We start from the raw sequence: 20,096 nt of genomic DNA, 5'->3' as shown, positions 1-20,096 counted from the left end.
AGTCAAAATGGTTTATTCACGAGCAAACGTATTACATGACACCCTGTATTATAGTTATTGGCCTTTGTGTCTTCTTCTGCAAGACTCAAAAGTCCTAGAATTTGAAGTTACTATGTAGTAAAAAAAATGTTTCTTAGTTGAACTATTTTACAATATATAATGTTGCTGTTTGCTCTATTGCATTAATCAAAAAATCGATTCTCTTTAGGTACTCACAACATAGAGTGGAAAATTGGCACTTAGAAGTATAGGTTAATCGCCTGTATTTTTTCTAGCCTGTGGAAGCCCTGGAGCCAACAAAGGGAGAAAACATCGCGTTGAATATCTGTGTGACCTTGACCTCCATCTCTGTGTTAAGGAGTAAATTGGAAAACTTAAAGAAATAAATCAGATTATAATAATGAGAGGTTCAGAGATCCCCAGGAAAATAGTGATTAAGACTATCAATCGTAAATATATTAAAGATAGATGAGATCTTAGGTAGATAAGAGAAAACATATTTTAACTGTCAGAATCATGGTATAATTTTTACTCACAGACAATGCCAAGGCCCCAGAAACATTCATACCAATAATCTTTTGAGAACCCTACCTCCTCTGATGGCCCAGAATTTCAGGGGCTACCTTTCAGCAGAATGATGGAATACTCTTAATAGGCAACCAATAAAAACGTAAAGTTTTTGAATGTACAATTCTCACACAGTGATAAGTGAACAGAAGATGTTTAAAAAGTACACAATGAATTTTGAGCAAATGAATCAATGGAGGGGATACAGTTTCAATATATACAAGAAGAGGGTGGATGGTCAACTGATCAGAGTTTTTGGACAACCCCTTGTGATTCTGTGATCTTCTTTGTAGGTAAAGCAACTCCCCAACCTTCGGTTCCATTCTGTTTTGACAACATAAATGGAGAATGAAAACAATGTAACTGAATTCATCCTACTTGGACTTACACAGAACCCAAAGATGCAGAAAGTAATATTCTTGGTGTTTTTACTCATTTACTTGGTAACTTTGGTGGGTAACTTGCTTATTGTGGTCACTGTTACCACTAGCCAAGCTCTGAGCTCCCCCATGTACTTCTTCTTGTGTTTCTTGTCCATCATAGATGGTCTTTGCTCTTCTTCCATGGCCCCCAAACTGATAGTTGACTCACTCTCAGAGAAGAAAACCATCTCCTTCAATGGCTGCATGACCCAACTATTTGCAGAACATTTCTTTGGTGGTGCTGAAATCATCCTGCTAACAGTCATGGCCTATGACCGATATGTAGCCATCTGCAAGCCTCTGCACTATACCACGATTATGAGCCAGAAGCTCTGTGGCCTTCTGGTAGGGGTAGCCTGGGCTGGGGGCTTTCTCCATGCGATAATACAGCTTCTCTTCACAGTCTGGTTGCCTTTTTGTGGGCCCAATGTCATAGATCACTTCATGTGTGACTTGAATCCTTTACTCAAACTTGTCTGCATAGATACCCATAATCTTGGCCTATTTGTTGCAGCAAATAGTGGTTTGATCTGTCTGTTAAACTTTCTCCTTTTGATGGCTTCCTATGCTGTCATCCTTAATTCCTTGAAGACTCATGGTCTTGAAGGGAGACGCAAAGCCCTCTCAACTTGTACCTCTCACATCACTGTGGTTATCTTATTTTTTGTGCCTTGTATATTTGTGTATCTGAGGCCTGTGGTCATTCTGCCCATAGATAAGGCTGTGGCTGTATTTTATACTCTGGTGGCCCCAATGTTACATCCCCTGATTTATACCCTGAGAAACGCAGAGGTAAAAAATGCCATGAGGAAGCTCTGGAGCCAAAGTGTGTCTTCAAGTAAGAAATAAATTTCACTGTGTAAGAATGACTTGAAATTTTTATATGAAATGTGAAACAAAGGGTTGGGCTTTACGATTTAGGGTAAAAATATCAACTCATATGTCTACACATTTTAAGACTTTGAGATGACTTTTGTCACAATTTCATCATGAACTTAATAATAAAATGGCTCTTGCTGTCATTTTTCAAATAAGGAAATAGGGCATCAGAGATTATATCTGAATCTTAATTTCCCAAACTGTAAGCCAAAATTATTTTTTTCTCCTTTTCAGGAGTCATTTTGTCCATCTACGAAGGGGAAATATTGTATTTCCTCTACCAATTGATTAAATATTTTTTTCTTTATGCAAAATTATTTCCTCTGTTACTTTCAGTATGAAACTGTTGCATCTGAAAGGGAAGTATCTTAAAGGGAGAATAATCCTTAATCTAGAAATATATGGCATGCATTTATGTCATTGAAGAAGAAGACAAAGGATTACCCACAGAAGCAGTGTGTTATGTGGAGAGAATGCTAGCTCTATAGTCAGAATACCTGTGCTTTAAGCATGCCTCAGGGACCTCAGCAAGTTGCTGATTCTCCATGACATCATTTTCCTCATTCTAAAAAATGATGGAGTTAAACTAGATCAATAAATCAAGCATTCAACGAAGGGTTTATTAAATACTTACTATGCCAGGAAGTTTTCTCCATACCGGAGATAAAAATAAAATAAAATAAATAAAAACAGTGCCTGTTATCAAACTTTCATCCCAATGGGGGAGGCAACTATCTATCTATCTATCAATCTGTCTATCTATGTATCTCTCTATCTATCTATCTTTCATCTATTATCTATGTTTATATGTTCATAAACATACATATGTGTATATCTACATATGTATGTATATATGTGTATATATACACATGCTAAATATAGACACACATATACATATACACACATATATGATACAAACAGCATAAAGAGTAGAAAGCATTAGATTAGAAAGGAAGGCATCAGCAGTCTGAGGGACCAGGATAGTTCCCATCAAAAAGCAATATTTGATTTGAAACTTGAAGGAAGCCAATGATACTAAGATATGAATATAAGGAGGTGGAGAAATCCAACCACACAGAACAGATAGCGTAAAGGCACAGCACCGGCGAATTTGGCTTCATGGGTGAGGAAGAGAATGAGAAGTAGGAGAGAGTAATTTTGACTTAAGATGAAATAGATAAAATCTAGATCTGAAATATACCTATAACTCTACTTCCCATTCTATCATATACATATATATGCATATACATATATATGTATATGTGTGTATGTATATGCGTGTGTGTGTATATATACCAATTACCTACTTAGCATTTTAAATGTCTATTTCTTTTGATCACTCAGAATATTTTTTTTGCTTGTTTGTCTTTTATGAGTGACTGCCAGGGAGTGTCAAGATGTGCGTAAAAGTTAATCTGTAGTTCACATTGCTATTTACAACAAAATATTGGTGAATAAAAGTTTTCAGGGAAACAAACCTTCTGTGATTTTTAACAGATTCTGAGTAAATTTGACTAATTATTACTAACAGGAACTTGAGACACTGTGGGAAAGGGGGATAGGTTTATAAAGGATTTCCTGCTAGGGTAAATAGAGATATAAGGCACAACTGAATTGATCTAAAGCCCTATAATTTCATTGGTGGCCTAAGCTAGGAATATTTCAGTCAGTAGGCTGGTATCATGAAAGGTTAATCTAAGATTATAGGCACAGTTTGACATTTTTGCGTACATTGCTAGATGTATAACTAGAAGGTGAAACTCAACTAGATCAATGAATTATTCAACAAAATATTTATAAAATGCATATCCTGAGAGGAAGTTTTCTAAGTGCTGGGAATACAAGGAAAAAACAAAACCAGTTCCTGTCCTCTTGTCCTCAAATGGGGGAGACAACTGTATCTGTCTACTGATTGATCTGTCTCATCAATCTATACGTACATATACATATACATATGCATATATGTCTACATATATGTATGTGTGTGTGAGTGTGTGTGTATGTGATATGTGTCAGTGTTCTCCTTATTTTTCTTCCTTCCTCTTTCTCCTTCTCCAATGTGGTGACCTACCTGACTCTTTAATATAAAGGATAGTTCATTAAAGGATAAGATTATTGGGAATGATTCTACTAAAAAATTCACTAGTAAATCTTTTGAAGGATATCAACTAGCCAATAAAAATGCATTTATGTGTTAGTAATCATGGGCTACTGTATACCAAGAACTGTGTACCTGTGTCTCAGTGGACACAAATACAACAATGAAATTATCTCTATCCTCAGTAAGTTCACTTTCTAGCTTTGTTAGACAATATGCACATATATAGAACATATAAAATATATACAAAATGCATACAATAGAATTTTCAGGGAAGTTGCATGAATCTGGGAGGATAATAGGTTTTATGTAGGAGAAGACGTTTAAGCTGAGCATTCAAAGAAAACTAGGGATTCAAAGAAGTAGAGGTGAGGGAGCTGTGGAATGCAGGAGTAAGCAAGGTGTATACAAAAGGTACAAAGTGAAGAGATATAGTTCCACTTGTAACTCCTCTGCTTAGTCCAATGCCTGGCACTATTGTAGCTGGTTAATCAACATTTTTTGAATTGAATTGAATTCTGAAACCTCTATAATCTGCTTCTGACCTCATCACTCAATTAAAGCTGTCTCCTCCAAATCCTTTAATTTGGTTATCACTTAATTGCCAAATCCGCAGTATTTTCTGTTATTCTATTTCTCTTGCTTTTGCTCTCTTCACTCCTTATGAGTCCATATAAGTCTTCCCATGTTTCTGTTAACCTAATGCTTTTGTCTTCCCCATTAGAATATTCCCTTAGAGTAAGGAATATTTTGCCTTTCCACTGCCCCCTCCCTCCCTCCTTGTATCCTCAATGCTTAGCACAGTGCCTGGTGCATTGTGAGCTTCTAATAAATCATAGTGTACTATCGACTATTAATTTTACTCAATACTTCTCCAAAGACTATCAGAAAAATCTTTATTTTTTTGTCCCATTCGATTCACATCCACAATTTTATCTCATGGCAGAGCATTCATTAGTTGCCAGATGTCACCCTTGTGTTCCAGAGCTTCCTCATGGCATTTTTGACTTCTTTGTTCCTCAGAGTATAGATTAAAGGGTTTAGCATAGGGGTAATGAGAGTATAGAATACAGCTACAGTTTTGTCAATGGGGAAGAAAGTCAGAGGGCGCATATACATGAAAATGCAGGGTACAAAAAATAGAACAACCACGGTGATGTGAGAGCCACAGGTAGATAGAGCTTTACGTCGCCCTTCAGCACTGTGGGACTTCAGAGACAGCAGGATGACTGTGTAGGAAACAAGCAACATTAGGAAGTTTAGCATGCAGATGACCCCACTGTTGGCAGCCACCAGGAGAGCCAAGATATGGGTATCTGTGCAGGCCAGTTTGAGCAATGGGTACAAGTCACACATGAAATGATCCACAACATTGGGACCACAGAAGGGCAACTGGAAAGTAAAAAGAAGCTGGATCAGCGCATGAAGAAAGCCTCCTGTCCAAGCCACCGTGACAAGGAGGATGCACAGACGGCGGCTCATGATGGTCATATAGTGCAGAGGCTTGCAGATGGCCACATAGCGGTCATAGGCCATAACTGTAAGCAGAATGATTTCTGAACCCCCAAACAAGTGTTCTGTAAAGAGCTGGGTCATGCAGCCTTCATATGAGATAGTTTTGCTTGCAGACACTGAATGGATGATTATTTGGGGGGCTGTAACAGAGGAATAACAGGCATCTATGAAGGATAAGAAAGCAATGAAAAAATACATAGGGGAGTCCAGAGTTTGGCTAAAAATAATGGTGATCACAATAAGCATGTTACCCACCAGGGTTATAATATAGATGGTGAAAAACATGACAAAAACAATTTTCTCCAAACAAGGGTCTTGAGTGAGCCCAAAAAGAATAAATTCTGTCACATTCCTCATATTCTGCATGTTTTTATTCAATGTTAAGATGAGTAGTTCATGAAGTCTGCAAAATAAATATCATTGTTACTATTGACACTTTGAATTTAATTCACAAAAGAAACCTCTGGGAGCCAAAATGATTTTGCCAAATTCGATAAAGAATAACAGAATGATTTTTTCCAATTTTTTTTTCCTTGTTAAATGAGGAGGAGGAGGAGGAGGATGTAGTTGACTATGTAAAGGATTTGGAGTCAAAAGGCAAGGGAGAGGAGAATCCTGGCTATACTACTTACCATCTAAGCCAGCTTGAGCAAGTCATGTCTCCATTTTGGGCCTCAGTTTGTTCATGTGAAAATGAGAAAATTATATTAGATGATCTTTGAAGATCCTTCCACTCATAAATGTATCATCCTATGTGAGGAATGCAGAACAAAATGATGGTTTTAGAGTAAAAGTAATACAGTCCGGGGTATCAAAGAGAGAAGCTGTGTGGGATGGAGGATCCCATTATCTATAGAAAATGGAAAATATATACATATATAACCTACTATAGATAATGTATTTTTATAGATAGTATATGCAAGTAGACATATGTAGACATGTATGACCATGTACCCATATTTATAAATGAATATATTTGTGTTTGTATATATACACATACTTGCATATATGTATATACATATATATATATATATACATATATATGTATGAATTTATTACAATGTTATAAAGATTCTATAGAAAATTTCCAGTCTGAACAGTTAACATATAATATTCTGTGGGATTTTATACATGAGGAATCTATGTCAATGATTAGAAGGGACCTCAAAGGTCATCTGGTCCAACCTTCTAGTTTTATAGAAGAGGAAACTGAGGCCCAGAGAAGTTAAATGACATGACAAGGTCACACAGGTAATAAACCTCTGAGGTGGCATTTGAATCCAGGTCCTGTAATTCCCAAACCAATGCTCCTTCTGTTATCCCATCCAACCTCGTCCTAAAATCAATTCTACCACCACTTGGCCAAACAGTATTTCTGTTATTTTTGCTTTGATGTGTTTTTTCAACCTCCACTATTAAAATCTTCCTGACAGGCCACATGAGAATCATTTTTCTACTTGACTCCCCAAATGAGATTCCTTTAGCTTTTTTCATTGTGTTCCTGACCATCCCGGAAAGTCTCTTTGGGCACTAGTCAAGAGACAGTTCGTTTTAACCCACAATTGACAGAGAAAAAAAACACAAGAAAACTGAAGATTCCTCCAATGGTATCAATCTATGCATAGTTAACCACTGTCTGACAGAGTCTCATATTAGAAAGAGAGCAGCTGGGCAGGCTCTCGCTCCCAGGCTCTGTTGGGTGGGTAACCAAGTAGTGTTTCTTTCAGCCTCCTCAACTGATCATGAGTCAAAAAAGGGCTAGGGGAATCAATACATTCAGCTTAAATAAATGCTCTATGGTATGTGATAAACACAGCCCTAACTGAAATAAAGCTCTTTTTTTTCTTTTTCCTAGTTACCATCTCCGGCATTTGTAACATTTATTTTAAACTAAATGTGCATTTGCACAAAATCAGTAACTTTTTCACACACCTAGCAAGTAACTTGGAGACCTAATATAATTTTCCAAATCTATTGAGTTTCCTTTTTAATCCTTTTCATAAGAAAAAGGCTCAGTTTCTACCACTGTAAAATGCTGATAACAGCATTTAAAGAATTTATCTCACACAAGTTCTGTGATGAAAAGGCTTTGTGAAGCCTATAGTGCAATAGAAATACACATTATTTTTATAAGGATTTAGGGCTAGCAAAGGTCTTAGCAATTTTATGGCCTCACTTTATATATCACAAAATATAATGTTATAAAGATCACAGAGAGAGTAATTAGCAATATTATTGTAAACTAGGAAGCACATTGAATGGTAAATCTCCTCTCTCCCCCTCCACATCTTTGTCTCAGTCTCTGTTCTCTCTCTCTCTCTCTCTCTCTCTCTCTCTCTCTCTCTCTCTCTCTATCTCTGTGTATGTGTGTGTGTGTGTGTGTGTGTGTGTGTGTGTGTTTCCGTCTCTGTCTTTCCCTCTCTCTCTGCCTCTTTGTCTCTGTCTTTCTGTCTCTCTCTGTCTCTCTTTCTGTCTCTCTTTAAGTCTCTCTATCTCTGTCTGTCTCCCTCTGTCTCTCTGTGTCTCTGTCTCTGTCTTTCCCTCTCTCTTTCTCTCTGTCTCTCTCTGTCTCTGTCTGTCTGTCTCTCTTACAAACACACACCCACACACACAATTTTTTTGCCTGCCTGCACTTCATCTATCAATGACAATCTTGCAAAAGATTTAGTGTACTATCTCCACCCAACCCTCAGAGCCAAAGAGTTCCTGTCCTTACAATATAATGTAAGTTATCATGTCACAAATGTAGATAGAGTTTTAGGGATCATCTTGTTCAATATGACCCAAAATTACTTGCTGAGCCTCAGTTTCCCCATGTCATATTCCCATGGATATATACAAATACTATATACATATATATGTATACACACACACACACACACACACACACACACATATATATATATATATACACATACACATATATGTGTATATATACATATATATTATCATATTTGCTCACAGGTGAGCAAATGTGTGCATATGTTTTCATATACTATCAAACACACATACATGCTCTCATACACACATATAATATGTATATCCAAATATATGCATGTTTTATACATATCCAAAAATCTATCCAAATAATTGTGTAAATATTGTCTATTATCTTTTGATAGATAAAAAACAAGATACAGAAACACTAATTGAATTCCCCAAGATCACAAAGGAGTTGATTGTAGGTCCTCTGACTTAATATTTTGCATTTCAGAATCACACGTATATATGATTCTTTTTTTGGCTCTTCATTTTTATGAACCCTATTTCCTTTTCTGTAAATGTCTCTTTTATATATCCTATTACAAGTTTCCCCACTTTTTCAATTGTGCAGAAATGAACCCTAGGTTATTTTATGAATAAAATAAAAGCTTACAGTGGCATTGTCCTTAAAGTTTTGCAAAGCACTTTCCATATTTTATCTCACTTGAGCTTCACAGATGTGGAGCATGTAAACTCAAGTGCATTTAGGAGAAAGCAGGGACTGTCCCAAACCTAGGGCCCCTGTCTTTATTTTTCAGGGTCTAGATTGGAATGAGAAGTAGTTACATATATTATGACTACCCTCATTATCACTGTCACCGTCATCATCATCATCAACATCATCAATATTTTATAAAATGAATAAAAACATAAAAATAACCTGTCTTTGCTCATGCAAGTGTAAGAATCAGGGTTCTATACAAGGCTCTTCTGCTTCCAAGTTCACCTTTCTTTCCACTGCATTTCACCATCTCTAATCGCCTAGCTTCACAACTCCTATCACAGACACCATCCTAGACCAAACTAAAAGTTCTAAAGTTCTCTGACTTTTCATTAAAACTGTTTCCTCTGAACCCAATTTGCTTATTCTCATCTTAGTGGCATGCCTGTGGGAAGCAGCCAATAAATTCTTATTGGGTTGGAGAGTTCAGCACTATCTTCATTCTATCATTTGGCCTCTACTATGCCATACTGCCTCAGCTAAGGATATGGAGACATGTGGAGGGGCACCGGCTTGCCTCAGTACATACAGAGGACATAGAAAAAATAATACCTCACATTACTTTAGTGCTTTAATTTTCAAAATAAAACCAAAACAACCCAAACTATTTGCTCACCTGTGAGGTAGGCAGTAGTAGAGTCCAACCACAGCCATGTGAATAGTATCATTCACATTTTACAGTTGAAGAAACTGAGAGTTTTAGAGGTGAGGTTGTTTGGAGTATTATACAATAGACAGTAAGTCACGGTAGAAAAACAGGTCTTATGCCAAACCCAGTGTTCTGTCCACTACCCCACAATTAATTAAACTTGACCCTTTTTGTTTTGACTCTAAAAAGGAATAGAGTAATAGGGCTAAGACAAGAATCAAAAGTCAGAAATAGGGGACCAGGATAATTGCAATGGTCACCTCAGGCACAAGAGACAGATAAATAAAGTACTTTTATGTAGTTCTAACTCCACACAACCCGTGCAAAGATTAAAGATAATTGAGAGGTAGGAAAAGTCAGGGAGCAAGGATCAAAACTGTTCTTGTTGAGATGATATTTCCTGTTCTCTTCATTTTGATCCCTGGGCACAGAGATATCAGGATTTTGGAGCAAGAGACTATGCAAAATATTTAATGTAATCTTTCATTTTATGGTCGAGGAAATGAACTCCCAAAGAATAGCATTGACTTATTCAGGGTCACTCAAGGAGGACGTGGCAGATCAGAGATCCGAGCCAATTTCTTAAGGCTCTGATAAGCATCTGCAGAAGAGGAGATTTTAAGGTCATCTAGCCCAATCCTTGCCCTTACTGGTGCCCAAGCCAGGTCAGTGGCAGAAGCAGAAAGAGAGACAATACCCTCAACACAAACTCTTCAGGTCTTACTACTACCCCTTCCTCCCCCTAAAACCCACATATAATTCTCTCCTTTCTCTCCCCCATTTTCACACAAATCTCAAATCCTAAGCCACCGTAATGTATCACATGGTGCAGGGGTCAGAGTAGCTGAAATTTTTACCACTGTGTGTGTGTGTGTGTGTGTTTGTGTGTGTGTTTGTGTGTGTGTGTGAGACAGAAACACAGAGAGATAGAGAGACAGGCACAGAAACACACAGAGACAGAGATGCAAAGATATAGAAGAAAGAGGAAAGGAAGAAAGGAAGGAACGAAGGGAGGAAGAGTGGAAACAATTTACAAAATGAAAGGTTGTGGTAAATTTGTAGAGGTCTCCATTTTCCCTTCCCCTAAAACCCTCTCAAGAGCAAAAATATAGCTGGCCCAATAAAAGAGGGAAATACTTCAGTAACAGTAATTAATATCTCCAGTTCAAATGACTTAAAATTCCTCAGTGTTAAAAGTTCTCAAACTCCAACCCACCCACCCTCTCCCTGGCTGACATGAATCTGATGAGATTTTATTTGTTTACAGGTTATTGTTAAGACTGAATTGCATGAAATCTGGGTCGCCTCCCCTGCACCAACCCCCTGGTAATATCTATGGATACCTTTTCAGTATAATTTTGTAAAGACATAATATAAAGTACATGTGGTTACTAAATAAACCCATTATATTGGAATACAGTTAACAGAAGATTTTTAAAACAAGGTGTTCATAGACTCCATGTTAATATTCCCTGATCAATGGAAGTCTTCTCATTTTACATTTAGGACATTGAAGCTCATAGAAACTTGGGTAAAAAGATAGTGCAAGGAAGTTGGGACTAGTTAGCCTTTGTGGTGATGATGGGGAAGCTTGGAAGTTTGTGACTGGAAGCTCAGTATGAATCACCAACGAGAGATAACATTCCAACAAAGAAATACAATCTTAGGCTGTCTTGAGAGAAACAGTTCCCAGGTACAACAAGTATTGGTCTACTCTCTCAGTAAGACCTCCTCAGGAATCTTGCTTTTCAGCCAGAAATTTTAGGAAGGACATTGATAAACTGGAGAGGATCCAGAGATTGGCAACAAGGTTGGTGAAATTCCTTAATATCCTGATACGTGAGGATTAGTTGAAGGAAATGGAATTGCTTAATCTAGAATAGAGATTACTTAAGGGGATGTAAAAGTTTTAGAAAGGTGGCAACAAGATTTTCCCTAACTAGCTGTGTAACTAACCTTGAGAAGGTTATGTAGTTTTGCCTGGAGTTTCTCAGAACTTAATAGGATTTTAGCAGTCATCTTATCCAAAATTGGAATAAATAAGAATCCCTTTTTAGGACAGCTAGGAATGGACCTAGAATCAGTAAAACCTGGATTCAAATCCAGCATCAGATATTTATTAGATGTGCAATCCTGTGCTATCCACTTAACCTCTTTTTGCCTCAGTTTCCTCCACTCTAAAACAGAAATAAAAAAAATAGTACCTACTTCACAAAGGGTTGTGAAGATGAAATGCAATGTTATTTGTAGAGTACCTAGCACAGCGCCTGGCATTTAGTAGGCACTTAATATATGCTTTTTTCCTTCCTTCCTTCCTTGCATCTGCAACATCTCCAGCAAGTCATTATCTAGTCCAGTAAGGCTCAGATAGTTAAAGTTACTTGCTGAAGGCCACAAAACTGATAAATTTCAAAGGTGAGGTTTGGACACAAGTCTCACGAATCCAAGTTCAAGACTTTCCATGATACTTGGAAGCTTAGAATGTGAGCTCTACAGGAGACTTAAGAGTTCATTGAGTTCAATATGCTCACTTTACAAGTGAGTAAACTGTGGCCCAGAGAATGGAAGTGACATATCACCCCCTTAGTCATAGTTAATGTGAATAGAACCAGAACCCAGAACCCAAACCTCCTGATTCTCAGTACAGTGTGCAGGCTGTACATCACAGAAAAAGGTGTAGAGGAAGAACACAGAAGGAGAAAGATATTTCTCAGTAGCTCAATATTTGAAACAATAGAAAATAAACATTTCATATTATTTGTTTGGATAGGGGAAGAAAGCTTCAATTTCTAGTGATTAAATATGTCAAGATGGGAAAAGAAAGGAACTGAAAGATTAATTTGAAGAACTACTACTGGGAACAGTGAGTACTGTCATAATCTGTTTCACCTATTCATTCCTCCTCCCATTTCCAGGTGCTGGCAGTTGTGGACCCAAGAATACTTGATTCAAAGTTCCACGAAGATTCTCTGCTGCATTGGATTCAGAGAGCTTGTCCTTTGTCCAACTCTGTGACTAATAAAGGGAAAGTGTGCTCTAGCACCAGAAGAGCCACTTTTCCTGTGGACATTCTTCCCCCCATCACTGCAACCCCCCTTCTTTTTCTTCAAGGTTATGTCAAATTGGTTCTCCCAGGACCCAGCCTAGCCACACTGGCTCTGAAGCTCTCATGGGGACTACTAACCTCCCCAGTCAGAAATGTTTGCCAACTAAATAGCCCAGATCATCTTATTTGACAATGTGGGTGACAGGGAATCTGGCCTTAGCAGATCCCCAATATTCCAAATTGAGCCAAGTTTAAATCAACAAAAACAAAACAAAACTTAAATAGTTGCAATATTATATAGCACCTACCATATTCTGTTTTGAAATTGTTAATTTTTTTATTTACTTGTTTTAAAAAATTCTTTCAAATTCCCTTCCTCTTGGCCTCCATCACCCACTGAGAAAATAAGCTGCATATGAATTATACATGGGAAATTATGAAAAACATTTTCATATTAGCAATATCACACCAAAAAAGAAAGCAAAAGAATGAGCAGACTAGACATATGTGTATATACACACAGTATTCTCATTATATATTTGCACTAAGGGTTCATCAATCTTTCTCAAGAGATGGAGAACATGCTTTTTTACCATGAGTCTTGGAATTTTCTTGAATCATTATCTTGATCATATTAACTAAGTCTTTCACAGTTGATCATAGCTACAAAATTCCTTTTACTAGTACAGTGCACTTCACTGTTCATAGAGGTCTTCCCATCATTTTCTGAAATGATCCCACTTTGTAATTTGCTATAGCAAAAATGAATTTCCCAAAATGAAAACTCCCAGGAATATTATAGCCAAATTCTAAACCATTTAACCAAATTTAAATATCATGGAGCCATAGTCAGGATCACAAAAGACTTAGTGCCTTCCATGTTAAAGTGGAGGGCTTCAAATATGGTATTCCAGAAGGAGAAGAAATCAACATTGCAACCAAGAATAAACTACACAGCAAAACTGAATATAGTCCATAAGGGAAAATGGACATTTAAGAAATAGAGGACTTGCAAGCATTCCTGATGAAAAGATCAGAGGTGAATAGAAAATTTGACATTCAAAGATGAGTCAAGGGAAGCATAAAAAAGGTAAACATTAAAGAAAAATTATGAGACAATACAGTTAAAATCTTTCCATTCCTATATTGGAAGATGATACCTGTAACTTCTAAGAACTTTATCATTATTAGGGGAGTTAGAAGGTGTATGTGTAGACAGAGGGTATGGGTGTGTGTTGATTTTGTTGGTTCGTATGACTACAGATAGTAAATTAAATTATCTATCCTCAATCTGTTTTCTAGGTCATTTCTTTTCCTAATGAAATATTCATATTTTTCTCTATTTTCATTCTTTTGATTTTATTTTACTCTGTCTTGATGTCTCTTGGAGTCATTAGCTTCCACCTACCCAATTCTAAGTTTAAGAAATGATTTTCTTCTGTGAGCTTTTGTGCCTCTTTTTCCATTTGGCCTATTCTGCTTTTTAAGGACTTATTTTCACTAGTATATTTTGTACTTATTATTTCCCATTTGGCCAATTCTGTTTTTGAGGTTTTATTTTCTTCAGTATTTTGTACCTCTTTTTATCAAACTGTTGTCTTTTATTAATTTTTATTTTTGCTTTCATTTCTTTACCTAACTTTTCCTCCATCACTCTTATTTGATTTTTTCTTATTTTATTTTAAAGATAATTTTTAATATCTTCCAGAAAATTTTGTTGGGCTTTTGTTTTATTATTATTATTTTTCCCTTTGAGGTATTGCTCATAGCTGTTTTCATATTGTTGTATTCTTCTGAGTTTGAATCTTGGTCTCTCCTACCACTGTAACAGTTAATTTTTAATTGTCAAATTCTTTTGTGGTTGTTGTTTGTTCATTTTCAATCTCATTTCGTGGTTTTGAACTTTATGTTAAAGTTGGGCTCTGCTCCCCTGGGGCTTGGTAGGAAGCTTCAGGCTTTTTTGTTGTTTTCTGAGCTAGTTCTTAAGGTCTACAAGTTTTCAATGCTTCCAAATTGGTGTGATCCAGAGAGAGGTGTGGTCACTGCTCTCCTGTTCTTTGATCTGGTCATTACCTTGTAAAGGTCCCTGTTCCCCTGCTGCAACTAATGGTAGCACTCTCATTGGTCCTGAAATTATGGCCAGGTCTTCTGTTGTCCTGCAGCTACTAGCACTAGCCTTCCTCTCTGCCACAGAAGTTCATTCAGTGTCCCTGCTGCCTTGTGATTGATCACAAGCTCTCCTCTCTGTCCTGGAACTGTGACACAGAACTGCATAGGGGCCATAGAGTTGCAAATCAGCACCAGTTGCATTCAGTGCCATCAAAGGATCCCCTTTAATCTCTTGCTGACAAGTTGTCCAAACCCCTGCTCTCTCTGTACTGAGAGGACATGAAGTTGGTCCACATGGAGTTTTTAAAATTAATTAAATAACTCACACCTGTGTAGAACTTTAAGATTTTAAGTATGTAGTTGTATTTGATCCTTACAACAACCATATTAGGTAGGTTCATTAGAATACCCATTTTATAGATGAGGAACTGAAATTTGCAAAGGTTAAATGACTTGCTTAGGGTCACACAGTTAGAAAGTCTTAGAAGCAGGATTCTAGCTCAGTTTATCCTGATTCCATGTCCAATGATTCATCTACTGGACCATCTAGATGTTATATTAAGTGCCAGAAGTCTCCAAGGCAATATGCTGAGGCATAGTTACATATTTAAAGGAGAAAAGGGGGCACCTTTACTCCTTTGGAATAGGAGAAAATATATACATATTTGTGTATAATATGTATATGCACATATTATGTATACTTAACTTTATGATATATATGCATATATATATATGTATGTATGTGTATATATATATGTGTGTGTGTATATATATGTGTGTGTGTGTGTGTATATATATATATATATATGTACACATGTAAGTAATTTTCCAGTACTGCTACCAAAAAAAGAAAGAAAGTTTTCATCATGGGTCCATCTTATTTAGAGAGTTAGATGGTTCTGAATCTGTGATTATATGATTGATCAATCAGCAAGCATTCATTGAGCACTTTATGTGTCCCAAATGCCTTTCTGTGATTCTTTTAATAGGGCCTAGAACTGCCCATGATGTGGCCAATAGGTCCATTCACCTCACTACAAATAAAAGGGTACCAGTAGCCCACATCTGTCCATTTCCTGTTACTGCACACCCCATTACCCAATCATGCATGCCCTTGTTGGTATCTTTTACTTCACTTCTCATGTGCAAGTCATAGTTGGTAATCCCACTGCCATTCAGATTACATGCAGTTGTGATTCTCCCAAGTTTGTAGTATCCCATCAATCTTGTCCTATGACATCACCAGGGCTATGTTAGACTTAAAGTGATAGACTCTTAGTAGAAGGCAGTGTGGCATTGTTGATATGTATACATGGTTTGCCAAGCATAATAAGATTTACTCCCACTACTCAATTCTGAATCCTTATTTTCTATTTGTAGTCCTTGCCTGAGACATATGAAAGAGTAATAGATGACACTTAGAGGGTTGTAAGCCTATATAAACATATATGCATACATATACACATAAATACAAATACATACACATAGACACAGAAGGGGGAAGACAGTTTTTGCAATGAGAAGATTTAGGGGGTCATGATGATTGGCTTCAAATACTAGATGGACTATGCAACATAGAAGTGAGAGTAGGCTTATGTAGCATGGCTCTGGAAGGCACAATGTTAAACAGCATGTGAGTTAAAGAAAACTGAACTTTAAATATAAGTAAGGAGTGGGGGAAATGTTTTAGAGTTGGAAAAAATCTTAAAGCCCCAAAATTTGAAGACAGTTTATCCAGGGATCTCAGACTCATTTCCCTACCTTTTTGATTTGATTTATTCAGTCATATCCAACTCTTCCTGACCCCATTTGGAGTTTTTTTTGCAAAGATACTGGAGTGCTTTGTCATTTTCCTTTCCAGCTTATTTTACAAATGAAGAAGTGAGGCAGACGGTGGCTTCCCAAGGGCCACATAGCTAGTAAGTATCTAAGACCAGATTGAAAATCACAAAGATGAGTCTCCCTGAATCTAGGTCCAGAGCTCTAACCACTGTATCACCTAGCTGCCCTGTTTCCCCACTAGTAGATGAAATAGAAACTCTACGTAGGAATCTTGGAGGTAGACTCAGAAGCCTGTTTCTTCAGGTTCAGCAATCACCTTGTTTAGCTGACTGTTGTTGAGGAAAGCACTTAGTAGAACTTATATTAGTATATTAGTATAATACAAATAGGGAGTTTTTGAAAGGACACGACACAGAATAATGGAAAGAACATGAGGCTCCGGATGAGGTGATAGAGATTCAAATTCCATCTCTGCCACTTATTAGCAGGATGAAAGTGGCAATGTCACACAACCTCTCAGAAATACCATTTATTCAACTGTTGAATGGGAATAATGTCAGTTATTCTTCTTCTTTTATGAGATTTTTGGGAAGACTAAGTGGCCTAATATCTGTCAAATATTTTGGAAATTGCAAACTATTATCTTGTTTTTCAGGGACTTTTCAGTCATGCCTGTCTCTGTGACACCATTTGGAGTTTCCTTAGTAAGGTAGTTTACCCTTGCCTTCTCCAGCTCATTTTACAAATGGCAAAACTGAAGTCAAAAGAGTTAAGTGACTTGCACAGGGTCACAAGACTAGTAGGTATCTGGGGTCAGATTTGACCTCTGGAAGATGAGTCTTCCTGACTCTAGGGCTGGCACTCTACTTACTATATCACTTAGATGCCTGCAAAGAGAATAATATTTGGTGATAAATAAAAATGGATTCAATTAGTGGTGTTAATAATCAATAATTAATTAATTTTTTTAAAATATTGCACAGTATCCACAAATCTGATAATATAGAATGGACTGTATTCATGAAACTAACAACAAGGTAAGTTATTAAACTCTCCCATGAAGACTAATAACAGTTACAAAAAGTATGATTCCCCCCTCCAACTTAAATTAAGAATGCACTAACATATTAATCTAGGAAATGATTTGATTACGGACCAATAGATATCAATCATAAAAGAGATTGCATTTCTCTTTCCCAAGACCATTTAATTTCAGAGGAGGTGATTATCCTTAGAAAACACAAAATTAAAAAATATTTTGAATCCTTATATTAAAAAAAACCAAACTAATATGGACTGAAAATTCCATTTGTTAAGTGTTTTTTCTCTGCTAATTGTTCTTTGCTGTTATGGACATTATAAATCATCAGATTAAGAAGTTATAAGCTATTTGAAGTCAGGGAACATGCCCTGTGTATTTTTATGACACTTCTAATGTTACAGAGTCCCTGGATATAATTGGTACTTACTAAATGTATGATGACTATTAACTGTATGCTGAATCACCCAGATTACTTTTCTCTTAAATTCCCTTTTTGCCTCCACAGTTTCCTCACAGCATTTTTTACCTCAGCATTCCTAAGGGTATATATGAGGGGGTTTAGCATTGGGGGCATGACTGTATTAAACAAAGTGACCAATTTATCTGCTTTAAGGGTGGTGGTTGGGCGAATATACATATAGATGCAGGGTACAAAAAACAGCAATACAGCGAAAACATGAGAACCACAGGTTGAGAGGGCCTTGCGCCTTCCCTCAGCTGACTGAGTTCTCAGAGTGAACAAGATAACAGAGTAGGAGATGACCAGGCAGAAGAAGGAAATCAATGAGATCATGCCACTGTTGGCTACCACCATGAGCCCTACTGCATAGGTATCAGAGCAGGCAAGCTTCAGCAATGGGTGGACATCACAGAAATAATGGTCGATCACATTGGGCCCACAGAAGGGCAGCTGGATGGTAAGGAGAGTCTGAATGATGGAATGCAGAAAGGCACCAAACCAGAGTACCAACACCAGCATGCGGCACTTGCTGTGGTTCATGATGACTGTGTAGCGCAAGGGGTGACAAATGGCCACATAACGATCATAGGCCATGGCAGTGAGCAGGAAGATCTCTGTGCAGCCAAAGAAATGCACAGCAAAGAGCTGAATCATGCAGCCATGGAAGGAGATGGTTTTCTTTTCTATGAACAAGTCAGTCATCATCTTTGGGGTGGTGGTGGAGGAGTAACAGACATCTACAAAAGACAGATAGCTGAGGAAAAAGTACATAGGGGAGGTGAGGTAGCCACTGAGATTTACAGTGACCACAATGAGCAGGTTCCCCATTATAGTCAGGATGTAAAGCATTAAGAAGAAAGCAAAGGCCACTCGCTGCATCTTCCAACCTTGAAAGACTCCCAAGAAAACAAATTCTGTCACATTATTTGGATCTTCCATATATAGTCAGCTCTGTAACTGAATATTGATCCAAACAAACATATACCTGCAAAAAACTGCAAAAAAACCCATTTACTGAAGAAAATGAAGAGTAACCAACATGTAATATAATTTAATAAGCATTTACTAAGTGTTTGCAAAATATGCTCTATGAGTTGGAGAAACAATAGAAAATGAAAAAAGAAGTCTGCTCTCAAGGAGTTTACATTCTGGAATGTCATTTTTAACCCTCTTGGGCCCAGTTTTCTGTCATGTGATCCAGGGGGTTGAATTACATGATTTTATATTCTCTTGTAGCTCCAAATCTAATATATTTTCCTATATTGATAGGAGGGGGAGAAGGCATTAATTTTAAATAATACATGATCATAATTCAGAATCTCATAATCTTATAAACAAACACATTTGTGTCTCACTAGAGATACAGAGGGCAAGATACTTGACCTTAATTATGAGTTAACCATATCACCCTATAGGGAGACTGTCCTGGATAAAGTTATGATCATGATGAATCTTTCCACATCAGTAGAAGCCTTAATGGCCCCAATTAAGTGTTTCAACAGAGCTTAAAAAATTTATGAAAGATTTGAGAGAGTGGTAAAATGACCTATAAGAATTTTAGTTTATTCTAATTGTCTGCTTGTATAATATTCTGGTTCTTTATTATTCTTAGTGAATCTAGTAACCATGCTTCATTAAATTTAGGACCAGTGAAAGGAAAACAGCACCACTGAGCATAAGGGAACTATGAACCACCCTTGGGAACTCCTCCCTGGAAGCCGAGGACATCTTAGCCCTTTCCTATGCCAGATAAGCCATCCACTCTGGCTTATTATCTTTCTCTGGTCAACTTACCAACTGTGTGACTCTGGGCAAGTGATTTAAAGACTCTGGGTCTTAGGTTCCAAATATATAAAAAAGGAGTTGTAGAAGATACACTCTAAGGTCCTGTTTCAAGTTTCATACTTTCTATAAATCTGTAACAAAAATGGAGCCTGTGATGATTAAGTAAAAATTTAGCAACTATCCCACATTAATGCCATAATTAAATCTAGAACTAAAAGGGACTTCAAAGGAAATCTAATCTGCTCTCCTCTTTTAAAA

At 37.0% G+C, this 20,096-nt stretch overlaps 3 protein-coding genes across 3 annotated transcripts; 1 reads left to right on the top strand and 2 right to left on the bottom strand.

Annotated features, from left to right (window-relative positions):
* Positions 1-899: 899 nt before the first annotated feature.
* On the top strand, positions 900-1,838 carry LOC118853203 (olfactory receptor 4C12-like). The gene has a single exon (XM_036763206.1). It carries the CDS (start codon positions 909-911, stop codon positions 1,836-1,838), a length of 930 nt encoding a protein of 309 aa, XP_036619101.1. The 5' UTR covers positions 900-908.
* A 3,082-nt stretch (positions 1,839-4,920) lies between these two features.
* Positions 4,921-5,868, bottom strand: LOC118853201 (olfactory receptor 4C46-like). The gene has a single exon (XM_036763205.1). The coding sequence runs from the start codon at positions 5,845-5,847 to the stop codon at positions 4,921-4,923; it is 927 nt and encodes a 308-aa protein (XP_036619100.1). The 5' UTR covers positions 5,848-5,868.
* A 12,194-nt stretch (positions 5,869-18,062) lies between these two features.
* LOC118854048 (olfactory receptor 4S1-like) lies at positions 18,063-18,992 on the bottom strand. The gene has a single exon (XM_036764353.1). It carries the CDS (start codon positions 18,990-18,992, stop codon positions 18,063-18,065), a length of 930 nt encoding a protein of 309 aa, XP_036620248.1.
* Between the last annotated feature and the right edge of the window lie 1,104 nt (positions 18,993-20,096).

The sequence above is a fragment of the Trichosurus vulpecula genome, chromosome 6 (assembly GCF_011100635.1).
Source record: "Trichosurus vulpecula isolate mTriVul1 chromosome 6, mTriVul1.pri, whole genome shotgun sequence".
Lineage (NCBI taxonomy): Eukaryota > Metazoa > Chordata > Mammalia > Diprotodontia > Phalangeridae > Trichosurus > Trichosurus vulpecula.
This window is presented reverse-complemented; position numbering and strand designations above follow the sequence as displayed.

What these genes read in the sequence shown, in the direction of transcription:
- LOC118853203 (XM_036763206.1), top strand. Translation starts at nt 909, where the DNA reads ATGGAGAATGAAAACAATGTAACTGAATTCATCCTACTTGGACTTACA.
- LOC118853201 (XM_036763205.1), bottom strand. Translation starts at nt 5,847, where the DNA reads ATGCAGAATATGAGGAATGTGACAGAATTTATTCTTTTTGGGCTCACT.
- LOC118854048 (XM_036764353.1), bottom strand. Translation starts at nt 18,992, where the DNA reads ATGGAAGATCCAAATAATGTGACAGAATTTGTTTTCTTGGGAGTCTTT.